Raw genomic sequence first — 17,254 nt, forward strand, 5'->3', positions numbered from 1 at the left:
TTCAAGTCAGAAAATCATATTTTGAAATGTAAATATTGATTTTCTAGTTTTAGTAAAAAATGTCTATGTGTAGCCTCTTTTGCTTATGTATATATTTATCTAAAACTTATTACTCCCTTGGCTTTTGTAAACTAAACTTTGAGGATTTCTTTTGTAAAAAGGTTGCTTATGAAATGGTTTGAATGTTATGGCTTTTGCTTGAACTTTGATATTTATTTTGTTAATAGTATTAGAGGCTTTGCGTATCTTAAAGATACAAGAGAATTGTCGTGTTCTGAGGCAGAGTATGCAACTCTCATGCGTTTTTAAGATTAGCGGCACTGTCACGATACATTTTTGGATCGTGACAGTTTCGAATCGGAATGAGATAATAGTTAATGATACATTTACATACATAATAGCTACTAGTATTATGTTGAGCAAAGACATTGAACTGTGTTCCGTTGATAAATGATGACGTAGAATAGATTGGTCAAACTAGAAAGAAGCAATCGGGGGTTGAACTAGATTCACTTGCAAAACACAAGGTGTTTGAGCCCGTAGTTCCTATACCTTCACATGTGAAACCCATTGGCTATAATTGGGTTTTCGTAAGGATGCATAATGAGAAGAATGAGATAGTGAGATATAAGGCACGCTTCATGGCGCAAGGTTTCTCTCAACATTTTTAGATTGATTACAAGGATACGTATTCCCTCATAATGGATGTTATAACGTTCTATTACCTTATTAGTTTAATAGTTTATGAAATACTAAATATGTATCTTATAGACGCAGCAAGCGCGTATCTCTATGGAAAGCTTGATATAGAAATATATATGAAATTTCTTGAATGACTCACATTGACTGGATCAAATAATACTAGAACATGGAACAATCTCTCAATTAGATTGAGGTGTTCACTCAATGGATTGAAACAATTTGAGTAGATGTGGTATAACCGTCTTAGTGAGTATTTGATAGTCATGGATACATAAATAATGAATTATGCCCATGCATGTTTAATAAGTAGTCACATTATAGGGTTGCAATAGTTACAGTTTATGTCCATAATATAAATCTCATTGTGACTTCTGAAGAGCTTGACAAAACAGCTGCACTCCTGAAATCAGAATTTGAGATGAAAGATCTTAAGAAAACTCGATATTGTCTCGGCTTAGAGCTAGAGCATTGTTCAAATGGTATTCTGGTTCATCAATCTAACTACACCCATAAGGTATTGAGACACTTTAATGAGAATAAAGCAAAACCTTTGAGTACTCCTATAGTTATTTGTACACTAGATGCAAAACGAGATCCTTTCCATCCTAAAGATGACAAGGAAGAGGTTTTGGAGCTTGAAGTTCCATACTTGAGTGCAATTGTTGATTTATTGTACTTAACTCAATGTATTAGACCAAACATCTTCTTTGCTGTTAATCTTTTGACAAGATAGCAACGCGTCTACATGTAGATACTGGATTGGTGTTAAAAGACATCTTTCGTTAACTCAAAGGTACTACATATTTGGGCTTGTTCTATCCCTATGTATCCTCGATTGGAGCCACTCCCCTCGGTTCTCGAGTTGATTTTCACCTTGTTGGTTATGTTGATGTAGGTTATCTATCTGACCCGCACAAGGCACGTTCTCAAATGGATCAATCTTTATGGTTGGACTTGGAGGCATTGCAATATCTTGGAGGTTAACTAAGAAAACCTTAGTTGTGGCTTCTTTAAATCATGCTGAAATTATCACCATACATGAATCTACGCGTGAATGTTTCTAGCTGAGAGCCATTATGGAGCATATTTATTTGAAGCATTGGTGGGCTTTCTTTTATTGTTGACGTCTCTACAACTTTATGAAGACAACACCGTCTGTATCGACCATATAAATAAAGGGTACATCAAAGGAGACAACATCAAACATATTCTAACAAAATTCTTCACATTAGGAACAAAGAACATCCAAAGATTAGAGTCGAGCAAATTTTCCTAGGACAACCTTGTTGACCTCTTTAAGAAGTCACTGCCAAAGTCTACTTTTCAGAAGCTTCTTCAATGAATTGGTATGCGTAAATTATTTGATTTGAATTGTTTGCAGTTCTCATTTGCAAGTTTTGTCAAATTCAAAAGGAGTATCCAAAAGTATACTCACTTGATCCTAATATACCCTTTTTCTCTACGATTATGAGCATTTTTCCTTTGGTTTTTTCCTACCTGACGAGTTTTTTTTATCAGGCATCCATCCTGAGCTCGTCATGCCCTTGTGTGCGTTCTACTTCCTGAGGACGTTTTAGTTTTGACTTAATGCAAGTTCTCATTTTTCTTCTTAGACTATTAGTTTTTATCTTACATGTGTTTAACATAGCGAGGTTTTGTGAGTTATAGTCTTTATGCATAAATTCTTCAGTTTGTTTTGAGACTTGCATTCGCTCATTGTTGAGATCTGATGCAATATTTATTTAAGTGTTTACACACTCAATGGAGAGTGTTCTAGTCCTAAATTAGTTATGAGTGTGATTTTATAAATCCTTATGGGATTCCATAGTATCTTTAGATAGTTTTCTAGTTATAATGTATTACTTGAAAGGTAAGGGGTCTCCCTTGTTTACTAATATAAATAAAGGCACAATGAGAAATCATCACTACAAAATGACCAAATTCTCTCTTCTTTCTCTCCTTGCTGCCAGCCACCATCTCTCTTTCTTTTCCCTCAATAAAATAGGCCTACAACATAGTAAGGTATATACGTTATAATTAATTTAATTTTTTATTTGTCTGATTGCAATATGTAACTTAATTTAATACATATAAGAATAGTACATTTTGTTCTTTATTTAGAAGTATAAGCTTAATCTAATGTCTCTATCTACACTCCGGGCATCATGCCAGCGACGTAGGGCACACCGCTAGGCTGAATCCATGTATCACCGAACAAGAACCTCCCTGCGGTGAAGTCCGCGGCGTGCTGAGCGGTAAGCTTCTTGATTCCACGCCATGTCGCCCTTCTAGTCTGGTCGGCACCGAGTCCTCTATTGCCAAACTCACCGAACCAGCAAGATTGGTGATTGTTTGATCCAATCCATTCCATCCACCCTTCTGGAGCAATCACGTCATCGATCTGGGACTGTATGACGATGGTCCTTGCGTAGGTCTTCCATGGTCTGCCCAAGTATGCCTTGTTGAGGTCCTTCTCGTAGCCTAGTTCACCAGAGATGGTGCAGTTTTGGATGGTGATACCCGAGGGAGAACGCCTGTCGAGTCTCCCTTGGGCAGTCACCATGCAGGCCTGGTTCTCGAGTGGCTTCCTGACGATCATCTTGCAGTTTTGGAACACGGCGGCAGCATCACCAAAGATGAAGTCGATGGTTCCACTAATGGTGCAGTCGCGGTAGAATTGCCTGTAGGTTTGGGTGTAGAGGGTGTCTTGGTACCCGTCCATCTTGCAGTTGTAGAAGATGGACAAGTCTGACTGGACACGTAGAGCCACGGCTTGGTGTCCAACGGCTCCGGCTGTGTTCTCAAATCCAATGTCCTTGGCAATGAAGTAGTCTCCCACAACACCTGTAAATATATTGTACATACCAATCATATTTTGAATCTAAACTTACATATATATTGTACATACCAATTATATTGTGAATCTAAACTATTGATATAAGTATAATCATGTTTGATGACCTCGTACACAATATGGTAATATACTAAAATAATATGCGCGTTAGATTGAACGTATTGATTCATAGTTTGATAATATCACATATCAGATCAACTTATGTATGATTAGATAGGAAAAGATTGACTTACCAACTGTGGCAGTCTGCATGGTCTTGGTACCCTCTGCAAAGTTCTTTCTACCGGTGATCACGGTCTTAGTGGGGCCATCTCCGATAAGCATGACATTGGTCATGTGCTTATCAAAAATGACCTGCTCCTCATACACTCCCTCCTTGACATAAATCACAAAGACCTTCACTGCGTTGTTCTTTGGGATATCCTTCAACGCTTCGTTGACAGTTTTGTACTTACCACCCCCGTTCTTGGCCACCACCACATCGGGTTTCAGCGTCTGAGGAGTGGCGGTAGCCAATTCAAGCCTTCGGCTATCAATCCAAGCGGGAATGACCTTAGCCTTTTGGAACTTCTTCACAGCAGTTCCAGCTGCAGCCTCAAGAAGTCTGCGGCCGGATTTAACATTAAGAGCCCCGAACATCGTGGAAACTCCATCGGCCATGGCAAGGGCGTTATTGGTGAGCTCTTGAGATGTCTTCAAGAACTGCCTCATCTTCTCACCGGCGTCACCGGTGGTGTTCTCAAACCCATCTAAGCAAGTCTGCTCGTATGTCATGGCGGCGCTGAGCCACACCTTGAGATCCTCCACGTAAAGATCGAGCTTGCTCATGTCAAAGGCCCCGAGCCTTTCGGACGAGTCACTCAAATCATCGATGGCGTACTCCAGGAGCTCCTTGCAGTTCTGGAGTGCATCGCCCGTGCTCGGGTCCTTGGTCAGCTCCTTCAACGTGACGGACTTCTCGATGACACCGCGGAGCTTGTCCATGGCGACTTGGAACCCTACTTTGATAAGCTCTTTGGGATCGGTGACGTTGCCGGCCGCGCCTGAAAGGCTTTCCTCGCAGGTCTTTTTGTAGTCTGTGGGCTGGCAAATGGCCTGGACCGCCTTTGTGGACGTGGAGGTGTGGCCGTCGGACGACCCTCTGTCGCGGCGTGACACTGTGACCCCAACAGTTACAGCAACTACCATTGCCACCAGAATCAGTGCGGAGGCGCCAATGATGGCGACTTTTTTCTTGTTAGATCCGTCTGCTCCGCCCATGTTTGGAATAATATATATAAATAACTAAAATTCTAACTAATATTTATTTTCTGTAGATTCTGGTGGTGAAAATGAAACCAGTAAGATTTCTTATTCAGGTGAGTTGCTGCAGAGCTGTTGGGGTCACTTATTGGGGGTACTGGATAATACTTACTTTTTGTGCCCCCTGCTTCCCAAAGTGGTGTCATGGAGGTATTTATAAAGGCAGGAGCTCCGAATGACGGTTATTTCTGTTAGAAAATGTGAGGTGGGGAGATCATTGGTCTCGACTCATGACAAAACTAGGGGTCGTTCTTGTTCTTACTTTTTTCTTCCAAATTTGGAGCATACAGATGATTGGCAATGCTTAACTGTTGCTCCTTCAAAAGTGGATTACCAGTGCCTGGCTAGAATTAATGTAGCATTTCAAATTATCTTCCATCAACTACCACTAAATTTTCAACATGCCAAATTATCTGACGATGTGACTTGCTAATTGTTATAGGCATGCCGAAGTATCTGACGACATGCGATGCCAAAATTATCTGCCAACTACCAGTAAAGTTTCACGACTTGACAAATTATCTGACGACATGCGCTGCCTATTTTATTTTATTTTATTGTATAGTTACAAATATGTGAGAATTTTTTTTATATTTTAAATTATGGTAAGAATTCAATGACGGAAGGAATGAAAATAATGAATTTGGATGCAACAACAATGAATTTCTTTTATATTTAAGTATTTTCGTGTAAAGATCACAAACCATTATACTTATGTTTGTGAAAATTAAATTGAATAGAACGTTATATATGGGTTGAGAGTTTGACCATTTAACTCGCTTTACATTGATCATATACCTATTTGTCACTGTTCTACACATTTCGGCTTAGCACTGCATATGTCCTGCCTAGACTAGGAGGATGGTCATCTTCTCGATTAATCTCTAAACGTTTGAAAATTAAGAATTGACGCGTAAACCTGCCTAGACACTTGCCTAACCCGCCTAAACCCGCATAGGTCACAACTCCCATTTACACAGAAAAAATAGATAACTTTTATTTTGCATTTTATTTATAAAAAAAAATTGTAAGAAACTTATTGAATGTTTAGCTGAACACTCAATATATGTTTATTCTCCATGTTTTCAACATGTTCTAAACTTTATAAGCTATATGTCACTGATTTTGCAATTATGTATTCCAATATTGATATATATTTTTGAATATAAATAGACATTTATTTATATGTTATATAATAAAATTTTATTAAAATTAAAAAAAAAAAAAAAAACTGCTAGGGCACTATGTCCCAGCTAGGCTCTACTAGCGCCTAACCCAATTTAGAATCTTGCTATTTGTACAAAACATGGTTATGAATTTCATCAGAAGTGTTCCCTTGTCACCAAATAATTAAGGAAAGTATGGTCACTCACCTTTGGATTTGATATCAAGGGATGGGGAACAAGTGAATGTGCTTTTAGTGTTTTTATCTTAACTTTTACCATCAAATTCAAAGATAAGTCATTATGAATCCTTAATCGTCATTAGGTGACCAAAAGAAAGGAACTTTGGACTTCATATACTGCGTGAACCCAATTATGATGGGCTTCTTGGTACTACTTTTATAAAAGCTTGATAAATCTTAAAACTAAAACAAGAGTAAATTACATTTTACTTCTTCGGGTTTAGATGCAATTGTAACCTCATACACAAACTTATATTTTGTTACAATTTAATACGTCAATTAGTTAAGCCATTAATTTGACCATTAAATGATGATGTGATAAATGCATGACCCACATATTTGATGACGTAGCATATGAAAAATAATTGATTATCATAAAACAATTTATACAAATGATTAAATTAAAACTAAATAAAAGGGGGCCCACCTCTCTTCTTCCACCACCCATCCCAAGGGGGTAAAAAGAAAGGATCTTTGGACTTCATATATTGCGTGAACCCAATTATGATGGGACTTCTTGGTACTGCTTTTATAAGAGCTTGATAAATCTTAAAACTAAAAACAACTGTGACAACGTTTAACCCAAAAAAAAAAAAAAAAAAAAAAAAAAACTTGATGCTTATGAAATATAAAAGGGTTAGCTACATTTTACGGCCTTGAGGTTTGGAATAAAGAATATGTTCATGCACTTTTGGGACAAGATTTTTCGTAATTGACATTTGACTCTTTAGTAGGATTATAAATTAGGATATATGGAATATGTATTTTTAATGTTAGCAATTATAAAGCACAGTTTTTTTAGTGCATATATTATTTAACTTTTGATATTAGCACGATTGTGTATAAGATTAAAAATTGTAGTTTAATGTGTGACATCCCACATAGCCTAGGGGATTGATCCTTATATGTATATTTCATACCTACCTAGCACGAGACCTTTTGGGAGCTCACTGGCTTCGGGTTCCGTAGGAACTCCGAAGTTAAGCGAGTAGAGGGCTAGAACACTCCCAGGATGGGTGACCCACTGGGAAGTTGCTCGTGAGTTCCCAAAAACAAAACCGTGAGGGAATAGTAAGCCCAAAGCGGACAATATAGTGCTACGGTGGTGGAGCGGGCCCGGGAAGTGATCCGCCCCGGGTCGGGATGTGACAAATTGGTATCAGAGCCTATCCCTGGTCGGAAATGTGCCGACGAGGACGTCGGGCCTCTAAGGGGGGTGGATTGTGACATCCCACATAGCCCAGGGGACTGATCCTTATATGTATATTCCATCCCTACCTAGCACGAGGCCTTTTGGGAGCTCACTGGCTTCGGGTTCCGTAGGAACTCCGAAGTTAAGCGAGTAGAGGGCTAGAGCACTCCCAGGATGGGTGACCCACTGGGAAGTTGCTCGTGAGTTCCCAAAAACAAAACCGTGAGGGAATGGTAAGCCCAAAGCGGACAATATCGTGCTACGGTGGTGGAGCGGGCTCGGAAAGTGATCCGCCCCGGGTCGGGATGTGACATAATGCTTTCATAGAAAATTTAATTTCCCCAACATGTTTGTATTCCAACAAAACTAAATTGTAGGGTTTAAACATTTACTACGCATCAAACACGTCCTAAATATTTTGTTTAATTCCACATCAAAGCAATTGCGACATTAATTTTGTGTTGCAAAGCCATCACAAAATAACTTTGCGATGCTAACAATGTGTCGCAATAAGAAGGGAAAACTTTTACGACACAAGTTTGTTGCGATGCAAACACAAGCGTCGCATGGCCATCGGTAAAATGCAATTGTGACATTTTCATGGTTTTACATGACGAGATTTTAGCATTGCATTTAACGAGTTTTTTCGTAGTGCCATTAAGATTGATTGTTTGGTCTTTAATTAAGTTGATGACTCATGAGCATGAGATCTTTATATAGGCTAACGTATAAGCCACATTAGTACCACTTTGTAAAAAAAGGTTTGAATCTCGTGAATGCCGAATTTGATACCAAATTAGGTTGCTCATTGTGTGGCTTAGTCAAATACCCCCTCTCCCCTTAGTGTAAAATATATCGTTGTACTAAAAAAATGGAAGATTAGATATTCAAAGAGACAGAAGGTATAAATTAATACAATTTCAAAACTTAAAAGGTGTAATGTAACAAAATTTGAAAATCATGGTCCATTTTGAAAATCACCTCAAACGAGAAGGGTGTAAAATGTAGTTAGACTATTGTAAAATCAAACGAAAGGAGGAGTAATATTAAAAAAGTGGTGTAGACAGAGGGAAAGAAAATCTAAAGAAACCTAGCCATGAAAGGTCTATTTAAAGACAAAGTACCTAAGACCGTCTTCAAAGGAGATGTCAAATTTTAAACAAAAAATTTTAATTTGACAGCTTATGTGGCATTTTAACATATTTTAAAATTTTACTCTCCACCCGATATGTCAAATTAAATTATTATTTTACTTTCCATAATTTCTGTTTTGACACTATCTAGATCCATATTCCACCACTTCTTCGTTGACCTCCCCCATCACATGGTCCCTTCTTGCAATGAATTGCACCATCCTCCTCAAATCCACCAACTCCCTCTCCATCAAGAAAAGCCTCTCCTTTAATGTCAGATTCTCTTCCTCCAATTGAACAATATGGGTATCCTGATCATCCACCCTATTATCCAAAGCATTGTTACAAGAAACCCCACTGTAGTTTGGGTACACCATGTCGAACCGACTCAAATCATGATCCAACCTCCTTTCCACCTCCACATGGTCCTCCACGTCCCTCTCACTTGATCAGCCACCACCTTCCTCATCATCATTTCCAGGTGAAGGAAGACAAATCAACTCTTTCATTGATCCATACCCATCAATACCCACTCTGCTTTCGCCATATCTTGTAAGATCTCCCTTAAAGGTGAAACATGGGCATAGGCAGAATAGTCGGAGCCATCACACAAGGTGAACCCAACAAGGCTAAGATTCAACGGCGGTTGCTTTTTGGAGGCGAATTAAGGCATCAACTGAGGCCAAGCCTTGTAGTTCCGATTCATCATCATCAGTTAAGACTGACTCTTCATCATCATCAACAAGTAATAAATGTTTTAAAACAATAAAATATTAGTAAAAAGCATTTAATAATAAATTAAAATGTATTTGAAGCTGCTGTCAAATTTGACAGCAAGCCCTTTTGTTACCATTCCATGTCATGCCTCATAAGATTTGGCATTTCAGTTGGAAACATTAGTGGCTATCTTTTTTTACTGTTATAGCTTATGTGGACAATTTGACATCTCCTTAGGAGATGCTCTAAGGATCTTGCCGTCGAATATGAAACATTATTTACCTTAAGATTTGTGCATATATAAAGATCGATATCACCCAAAGATATGAATAGCCTCCTCTGGTGGAATATGCCCACACAACACTCATTGTCATTCCAAACTTTATGGCATGACACTCGAGACCACATGTTTGAATCCAAAACGTCAACACTATGCCCCAAGGAATTGGATTATCACACAAAGAAAGAAGACTAAACGATACGTATTCCAACTTACTGCGAAATGCATGGTCTTTGGTTAACTATCTATCCTCAAGGGGAAGAGGTTGCCTTTCAGATAAACATTTAGGGATAATTGTGAACCATTATTTTTTAGGGTCGGAGTAAGGCTGATCGGAATACAATTACCTAGGGGTCGAAAAAATTCCCGAAAATCCCAAACCGAACCGAAAAAATCCCGATCCCAAACCAAAAATTTCCCAAACCGAAAATCCTGAAATTTTCGGGATGCTATCCCGAACCGATCCCGAAATTTTGGTATGGGATTTGGGATTGGCTTCTCAATATTTCGAGAATCCCATACCAAACCGAAATTATATATTATTAATTTATACATATATATTATATATTATTCTTTTATAATTGATGCTAGTAGTTTCTAATTCATGCTCTGGAACCTGGAATGCCTTACACCTTGCATATTTTTCATGTTCTGTTTGATATTCATTTGGATTTTATTATTGCTGCTGTCATGGCTAATGATTTCAGAATGTTTGATTCTTTTGTCTCTTAACAGATTGTCAAAAGGGTTTAATTAATTTGAATTTTGACTCTGATAAAAACAATCAAGCATGCCAATATTTGATTAAATGGTAGTGTGAATGAAATGACATTCCTAGTTCATGAATGTTTTCTTAAATTATATATTTGAAGAATAATTCATAATTTCATATTTTAATTTGGGATTCCCGATTTGTCTCGAAATCCAGAAAATATTTCAGGATTCCCGAAATTTTGGTTTGGGATTGGTCTTCAAATTCCCATCCCAAAAGATTTCGGTTTGGGATTCGGGATATTACTTTCGGTTCGGTATCCTATACCGAACCACCCCTACAATTACCTCAGAAGTCTAGTCATGGACTCAATAGTTCCAAGCAGAGTTGGATCAGACGGAGTAGTGATGCCACCATTATCCTGTTCCAGGACTATAAGTTGAAGTCCAAACGATTTTGCTAGAATGACCATGCTTGCTCAGCAAGACACAATATCTGTAAAATTTGTGAAAAATGTTATGAGTCTTGGAGTTCCTATAATCTTGGAGTTGACGTGTGCGACAAGTAATCACAATTTCTAAAAGGGTGCAATATTTACTTCTAAATATCTTATAGGATTCTCCCAGCTTAGAACGAGAATTCTGTCCTAAAAAAGTTTCTCTTAAATACGCTTATCTAGGGTTGCTCTTTGGTAATGCAATCTCTGTACTGTAATTCTTTTGTCCATTGTTTGAGTCTTAAAACTTGCTTTCTAACTTGACTGTCGAATAGTCTTTGGTCGGCACATCCTCATCCCCTAGTCTTAGGCTTGCTCACAATTATTCACTATTTTGCAAGTTGCTAGGATTTGTGCCTCCACCATCTGCGGCAATGCGCAAATTTGGTTTCAATAATATTGTTGGAGCACCAAGGAATGGAATAACTTCTGACAGCTTGTGGACACAATGAAGGCATATTGTCTGCCCTCCTGTTTGGGTGCCTTTCTCATCCCCTCCTATTTTGTACGGTCACGGTTAAGCCACGTCAACATTTTATATTGATTTTTTTTATAGAGATAATAAGACAAAAAGCAATAGGAATATAAAATGTTGATGTGGCTTAACCGTGACTGCACAAATAGGAGAGGATGGGAAGGGCACCCGAATAGGTGGGCAGACAGTCTGCCTCCAGACACAATACCCCAAGAGAAGGAAGGACCAGTCTACTTAGGCGACAACCTTAATATGTGTGATGGCCAAATGAGGGAACAAGAATCAATGAAAGGTTAGAAAAATTGATAGATGAGACACTTGGGTGCGGACTCTCACCAACTTGCAAACCAAGCATGGTACTCGGCCATGTCATAACGCAAGTAGGTTTACGGAAGCCACCTCATTGCCACATGTCACCCCAATGGAGGGACAACTAGTAAGTCCAATCTGCATTTTGACGCATTAAATGCAAGGACAATGACAGATTCAGAAGGGAAGACTCCAAAGGTCACCTCATTGAGGGTTAGTTATGAAGGAAGATTTGTGAAAAACAAGTTCATTTGAGCAACATCAACAACATGCAATTAACAATTAAAAGGCGGAATCATGTTTATATGCACTCAAAAACAAAACTTAACCCATGAACTTCAAAGCCTAGTAGATAGGTGAACCAAGACTCAACTCAAAACAAAGTGAGTTGAGAAATCAATACCTTTGTAGATTCCTCTTTGCATAAGCAAAGGCTAATCACCCAAAGAGAGGGCCTTCATTCCTTGCATCTTAGATCCATGGATTTGGATGGATGAAAAGGTTTCTCCAAGTTCCCAAAATTGAGAACCTCTAATGATTCATCACCAAGGCATAATGAAGAAGAAATGAGTGACCTTGAAGGAGTTTGATTGCTAGATGATCCCTCCAAGGTGGCCGAAATTTTAGAGAGAAAAGAGAGCTTGTGTTCTCATCCTTTCCCCAAAAATTACCATATGTCAATTTTAGGCTATAAAGTCCTTTATATAGTCCCTTCAAATAAGTGACCTAATGGACTAAAAGCCCTATTCTTCTAACATGGCCGGCCTATAGGGTTTATTGGGCTTTCAAGCCCTTTGTTTATTCAAGTTGTCATACAACTTGAGTTAATGGGCTTGACATTCAAATCTCATTGGGCATTGCGGCCCAAAACTAACCCGAGGTCTTTAACGAACTTATTCGTTTGATTAATTAACATATTAATTAATCCTAGCCTTAGATAAATAATTAAACCATTTAATTATTCTTACTCATCTCTGTTGTTTCTTCAAACTCTACCTTACTCGGTGAACGATCCATTAGGTTCCTTTTAGCGAGGCAGTGGGCGATTAAAAAACTCTTTCTAATCGATTGTGAATTGAAACTTACTTTCAATTCTCCCGTTAGTGATTATACACGTTTAGGGCTTCCACAAACCATGGTTGACGCCTAGCAGCATGTCATGGTTACCCAAGCTAATCAGAAGAGGTGGAGAACCTATTCAGTTTTAGGATTACAAATGCAATACGGTCTTTCTCTAATACAATACTCTTGACCATATTGTTTGGTTTGATAGTTTATTCATGTCTTCTATCCAATGTGAATCTTGTACTTATATGATTACCTTGAATGTGATCTGAAACGCATTCCAACATCTCATTCATACTCTGCCCAGAGATTCTAAATCATATCATAGAATATTCTCCCTCAAACAGTTTGAAGGTTAGAGATCCCTTGTTGCGCATTCACTTGCCTCCATGGCTAAGTGGCTTAACCCCGACGATGTCGTGGACACCCTGATAGAGTGACTTTGACATAATCAAAGATCAAGTACCTAACCACAAGACAACTGTGATGCCTCAGGTCAAAAGACTACTTTGCATTATCCCAACCATGAGTTCTCATGTGACATGAATATGAGAACTCCTCGTTGATCGTGTTCAGTGAACTCATTCTCTATTGAGCACCTACATGCTTGTCTTGGTGTCACTCACACCAATGACTCGAGACTAGTCACTCTCCCTGAGAGAAGACACAGCACGTACTGATCTTAACGGACTGTCAATGCCCAATTGGCAATCCTATGATCAGGAACGTTTAGGATGTGTCTACGAAAGAATGGTCTCATGAATCTAACTTCTTTAGATCGCATTCTCCCAATCACATATTCCTTGGACTTATCGTTTAAGCATATAACATTTATATGAGATGGCTCAAACAATAATGTTTGCCCTTAATATTAAACTAGATTAGTTTAACATGTGAAATGTCCATAAAGTATCATCATATGATTGGTTTTAGGGCACATTTCCAACAAGTTATTTGATGCTGGTGTTTAGTTTGAAGTTCTTTTGGTTGTTACTTGTTATCTAATGATATTTTGCAAAAGTGATGATAAGTTTTGTTGATTGATAATCAATGTGTTTTAAAATTTGCTTCAATTGTTGTTATATGTTTTGCTTTATGGCATTAATACTTATCCAAAAATAAATTTCTTGATTTTTTTTTTGAATACTTTGAAAAAGGATCTTATATATAATTCTTCATAAGATCTCTAGAATCTTAAAGATGGTCCTATCCATCATCTCTATAAAAAAAGTTAATTTCATAACTCGGTTCGTATGTGTAATTGGAATGAAAAAGGTATTCCACAAAATCACAAGACAATATCACTAATTTGTATTTTTTTTCTTCTTATACATGAAACATTGGCCTTGTAACATTATATGAAAAAAATTGGTGTCCCAAGCTTTTCATTTGGGATCTACACGGGCATCATGCCAGGAACATATGGAACCCCACTGGGCTTCAGCCAATCAACACCTAGAAACAACTTAGCAGGGGTGAAAGCCGCGACTTTATCAGAAGTAAGCGCCTTGACGGTCGGCCATTTGACCCTTTTGGTCATGTCAGCCCTAGGACCCCGGTTGCCGTACTCACCATAGAAGCATTTTTGGTTGGTTTTTTTACCAACCCATTCTGACCACCCTTCAGGTACAATGGCTTCGTCAATGGATGACTGCATCACAATCACCCTTGCAAAGTCTTTCCATGGCCTCCCCAAATATGCCTTGCTCTTTTCCTTCACATTCATATAGTCCGGCTCACCGGTGATAGTGCAGTTTTGGAGGAACATGCCGGTGATCTCGTTGTGGTCGGTCCTGCCTTGTGCTGTCACCATGCAAGACTGTCCTTCCGCTGGCTTTCTCACCATCATCTTGCAGTTTTGGAAAACAGCCACTCCATCGCCGAAGATGAAGTCTATGGTGCCAGTGATGGTGCAGTCGCGGTAGAATTGGCGGTACGCTTCGGTGCAGAGGGTGTCTTGGAATCCGTCCATGTGGCAGTTGTAGAAGATGGAGAAGTCGGATTGCACACGCAATGCCAAAGCTTGGTGCTTTATGTGTCCTGCTGTGTTCTCGAACCCTATTCCCTTGGCAATGAAATAGTTTCCAAGTGCGGCTGTAGGAACGAAGTGAAAAAAGAGGGTGAGAAAATGAGGTAGAGTTAGAATGCATAGCTAATCACAATTCAACCCCTTCGACTCTAAAGTAACCAATATAAATTAATTAATGTGACAACTAGGCCGGTTACTAAATACCTGTTTGGTATACTATTAAAATATTTTCATCATTTTTCAAAACATTTCTTAAGAACGTCTCTTAAAGATAATTTTTTTTAACACTCAAAAACTGGTTTGGTATGAGAATTTTCTTAAATCTTAAAATTTAAACTGGACAAAGAAATCTAAAGAGAAGGGGTCATAGAAGAGGGAGAAAGAGGAGAGAGGTGGAAAGAAAGAAAGAAAGGATCAGAGAAGAGAGATGATCGGAGAAGAAAAAGATTAGGAGGGGAGAGAAAGAAGAGAGAAGAGAAGAAGAGAGAGAATGAAGTGAGAAGGAAGGAAAGAGAATGAAGAAGAAGAGCGAAAGAATGAGAAGATAGAGAAGAAAAAGAGAGGAGAGGAAGAATGAAAAAGAGAGAAATCGATTTGGAGTGAGAGATGAGGGATGAGAGAGAAAACAAAGGATTGGGTTTTAAGTTTAAAAACTCTAAAACTTACTTTTTGTGTTTTTAGATAATAGTCTATTTTCTTAAGTTGATCTTGAGTTCAATTCTTGAAAATAGTCTAACCAAACAAGTTTTTAAGACTTGAACTTAAAAAACGTTTTTGAGTTTAAAAAGTTAAATTCAAGTAGAGTACCAAACAAGTCTAATTATCTTTGTAATTTTGTCCCACTGCTGTATGCTATTGGCTATTGTCTGAATTTTTTTTATTTTTTTGGTACTGCAACATCGTTTGTGAACAATTTTGTGCATGAATTTTCCCCCAAAAAAATTCGGTGCATGAATATGTTAAGCGTTACGTACCAAAGGTTGCGGTGTTCTCTGTAGAGACACCATCCGCCTTGTTCAAGCCTCCGCTGATCCTGGTCTTGGTTGGGCCGTCACCAATCATCACAACATTGGTCATTTGCTTGTTAACGACGACAATCTCTTTGTACACTCCCCCCTTAATATAAATCACAAAGGTCTTCTTGCTATTCGGTGGGACCTCCTTCAAGGCCTCGTTGATGGTCTTGTACTTGCCAGTCCCATCTTGAGCCACAACCAGGTCGGGCTTCAGGCTCTCCGGAGTGGCAGTCAAGAGATCAAGCTTGCGATCACTCATCCACCCTGGCACTGTCTTATCATGCCACTTTTTCGGGCCGCCATTTGACGACGACAGGAGGCGGCGGTGAGAGTTCAAGTGAAGGGATCCGACGAGACCAGAGATTTCGGAGACCATGGCAAGTCCATTGCTGGTGAGTTCTTGCGCTGTCTTCAAAAAGCCCTTCATTTTCTCACCGGCCTCACCCTTGGTGTCCTTAAACGCGTCAAGGCAGGTTGCCTGGTGATTGACGGCGGCGCTCAGCCACACCTTGAGATCTTCAAGGTAGTCATTGGTCTTGTTAGGATCGAATGACCCCATCTTATCCACCGCACCGTGGAGATCCTCAACTGCGGTGTCCAACAGTTGCTTGCACAAGTCCAAAGCCTGGCTGGCCATTGGATCCTTGGCAAGCTCTTTCAAGGTGTCCGAGTTCTTGATCGCCTCGTTAACTTCGTCTGCTGCCACCTGGAAGCCGGCCTTGATCAGGTCCTTGGCGTCCGTGCTGTCACCAGCCACCTTCTCGAGGCTGCTCTGGCAGGTTTCTTTGTAGGTGGTGGGCTGGCATATGGTCTCGATGGCCTTTTTCGACTTGCCAACCTTTGGAGCCTTCTTGTTGCCGCCTTTTTTGGCCATTTTGACACCCACTATCACCGCCACTAGCATCGCCACCAGAAGTACAACCGATACGATGATGACGGCTATCTTCTTCTTCTTTGCTTGACTAGCTGCCATCTTGAGTGATTTAAATTAAAATAATACAAAAAAAAAAAAAAAAAGAGAAAAGAAAACAGCGCTAGTAACAGGTGTGATCGAGAAAGAAAAATAATCAATTGAAGCAGAAAGGTGTGTGTTTCTTTCTTTTTTGATGAATTTTTCTTCTTTCTCCGGTGAGCTACAGAGCGCTGCCGGGGCTTCTCTTGTTGGAGGGTCTGGTGCCCCTTTGGCTCTGGTCTGGTTTGGAATGGTGGGATGGTGATGGAATTTATAGGGAGCCCTAGACCACAAATTTCTGAGCGCAAGTTATTTCTGTTAGGAAATGTTAAGGTGCATGGGAGGTCGCTGATCAGTCTCCAGTCCAGACAAAATTAATGGTCGTTAATCATGCTTTCTAATATTGGATTATGCCCAAATTAGGGTAACTTAACTTTGTAATGACTAATTGGTGTCTAACTATGTAGTCTGAGTTCGTGATCCACTTTTTTCTCAGATTAATGAGTGGTAATATTTAACTCCGCATCTCCATTAATCGTGCACTGCCGTAGTGTTACCAGAAAATTTCATTTAGCTAGCTAGTTAATACATAAAGTTGGGACATGTAATTCGATA

General features: G+C 39.1%; 2 protein-coding genes across 2 annotated transcripts; both read right to left on the reverse strand.

Moving 5' to 3' along the window:
• Positions 1-2,583: 2,583 nt before the first annotated feature.
• On the reverse strand, positions 2,584-4,970 carry LOC103943728 (putative pectinesterase/pectinesterase inhibitor 28). The gene is made up of 2 exons (XM_009354067.3): positions 3,790-4,970; positions 2,584-3,546 (listed from the first exon to the last, which is right to left on the reverse strand). The coding sequence occupies exons 1-2, from the start codon at positions 4,814-4,816 to the stop codon at positions 2,852-2,854; spliced, it is 1,722 nt and encodes a 573-aa protein (XP_009352342.2). The 5' UTR covers positions 4,817-4,970; the 3' UTR covers positions 2,584-2,851.
• An 8,909-nt stretch (positions 4,971-13,879) lies between these two features.
• LOC103943729 (putative pectinesterase/pectinesterase inhibitor 28) lies at positions 13,880-16,897 on the reverse strand. The gene is made up of 2 exons (XM_009354068.3): positions 15,646-16,897; positions 13,880-14,736 (listed from the first exon to the last, which is right to left on the reverse strand). Exons 1-2 carry the CDS (start codon positions 16,658-16,660, stop codon positions 14,039-14,041), a joined length of 1,713 nt encoding a protein of 570 aa, XP_009352343.2. The 5' UTR covers positions 16,661-16,897; the 3' UTR covers positions 13,880-14,038.
• Positions 16,898-17,254: the final 357 nt, after the last annotated feature.

This window comes from the organism of the source record quoted next, unplaced genomic scaffold (assembly GCF_019419815.1).
Source record: "Pyrus x bretschneideri cultivar Hongxiangsu unplaced genomic scaffold, Pyrus_bretschneideri_v1 Contig21, whole genome shotgun sequence".
In the NCBI taxonomy this organism is placed as follows: domain Eukaryota; kingdom Viridiplantae; phylum Streptophyta; class Magnoliopsida; order Rosales; family Rosaceae; genus Pyrus; species Pyrus x bretschneideri.

Coding starts and splice junctions, on each gene's coding strand:
- LOC103943728 (XM_009354067.3), bottom strand. CDS start 4,816: ATGGGCGGAGCAGACGGATCTAACAAGAAAAAAGTCGCCATCATTGGC. Junction 3,547..3,789: donor CATGCAGACTGCCACAGTTG/GTAAGTCAATCT, acceptor ATATATTTACAG/GTGTTGTGGGAGACTACTTC.
- LOC103943729 (XM_009354068.3), bottom strand. CDS start 16,660: ATGGCAGCTAGTCAAGCAAAGAAGAAGAAGATAGCCGTCATCATCGTA. Junction 14,737..15,645: donor AGAGAACACCGCAACCTTTG/GTACGTAACGCT, acceptor TCGTTCCTACAG/CCGCACTTGGAAACTATTTC.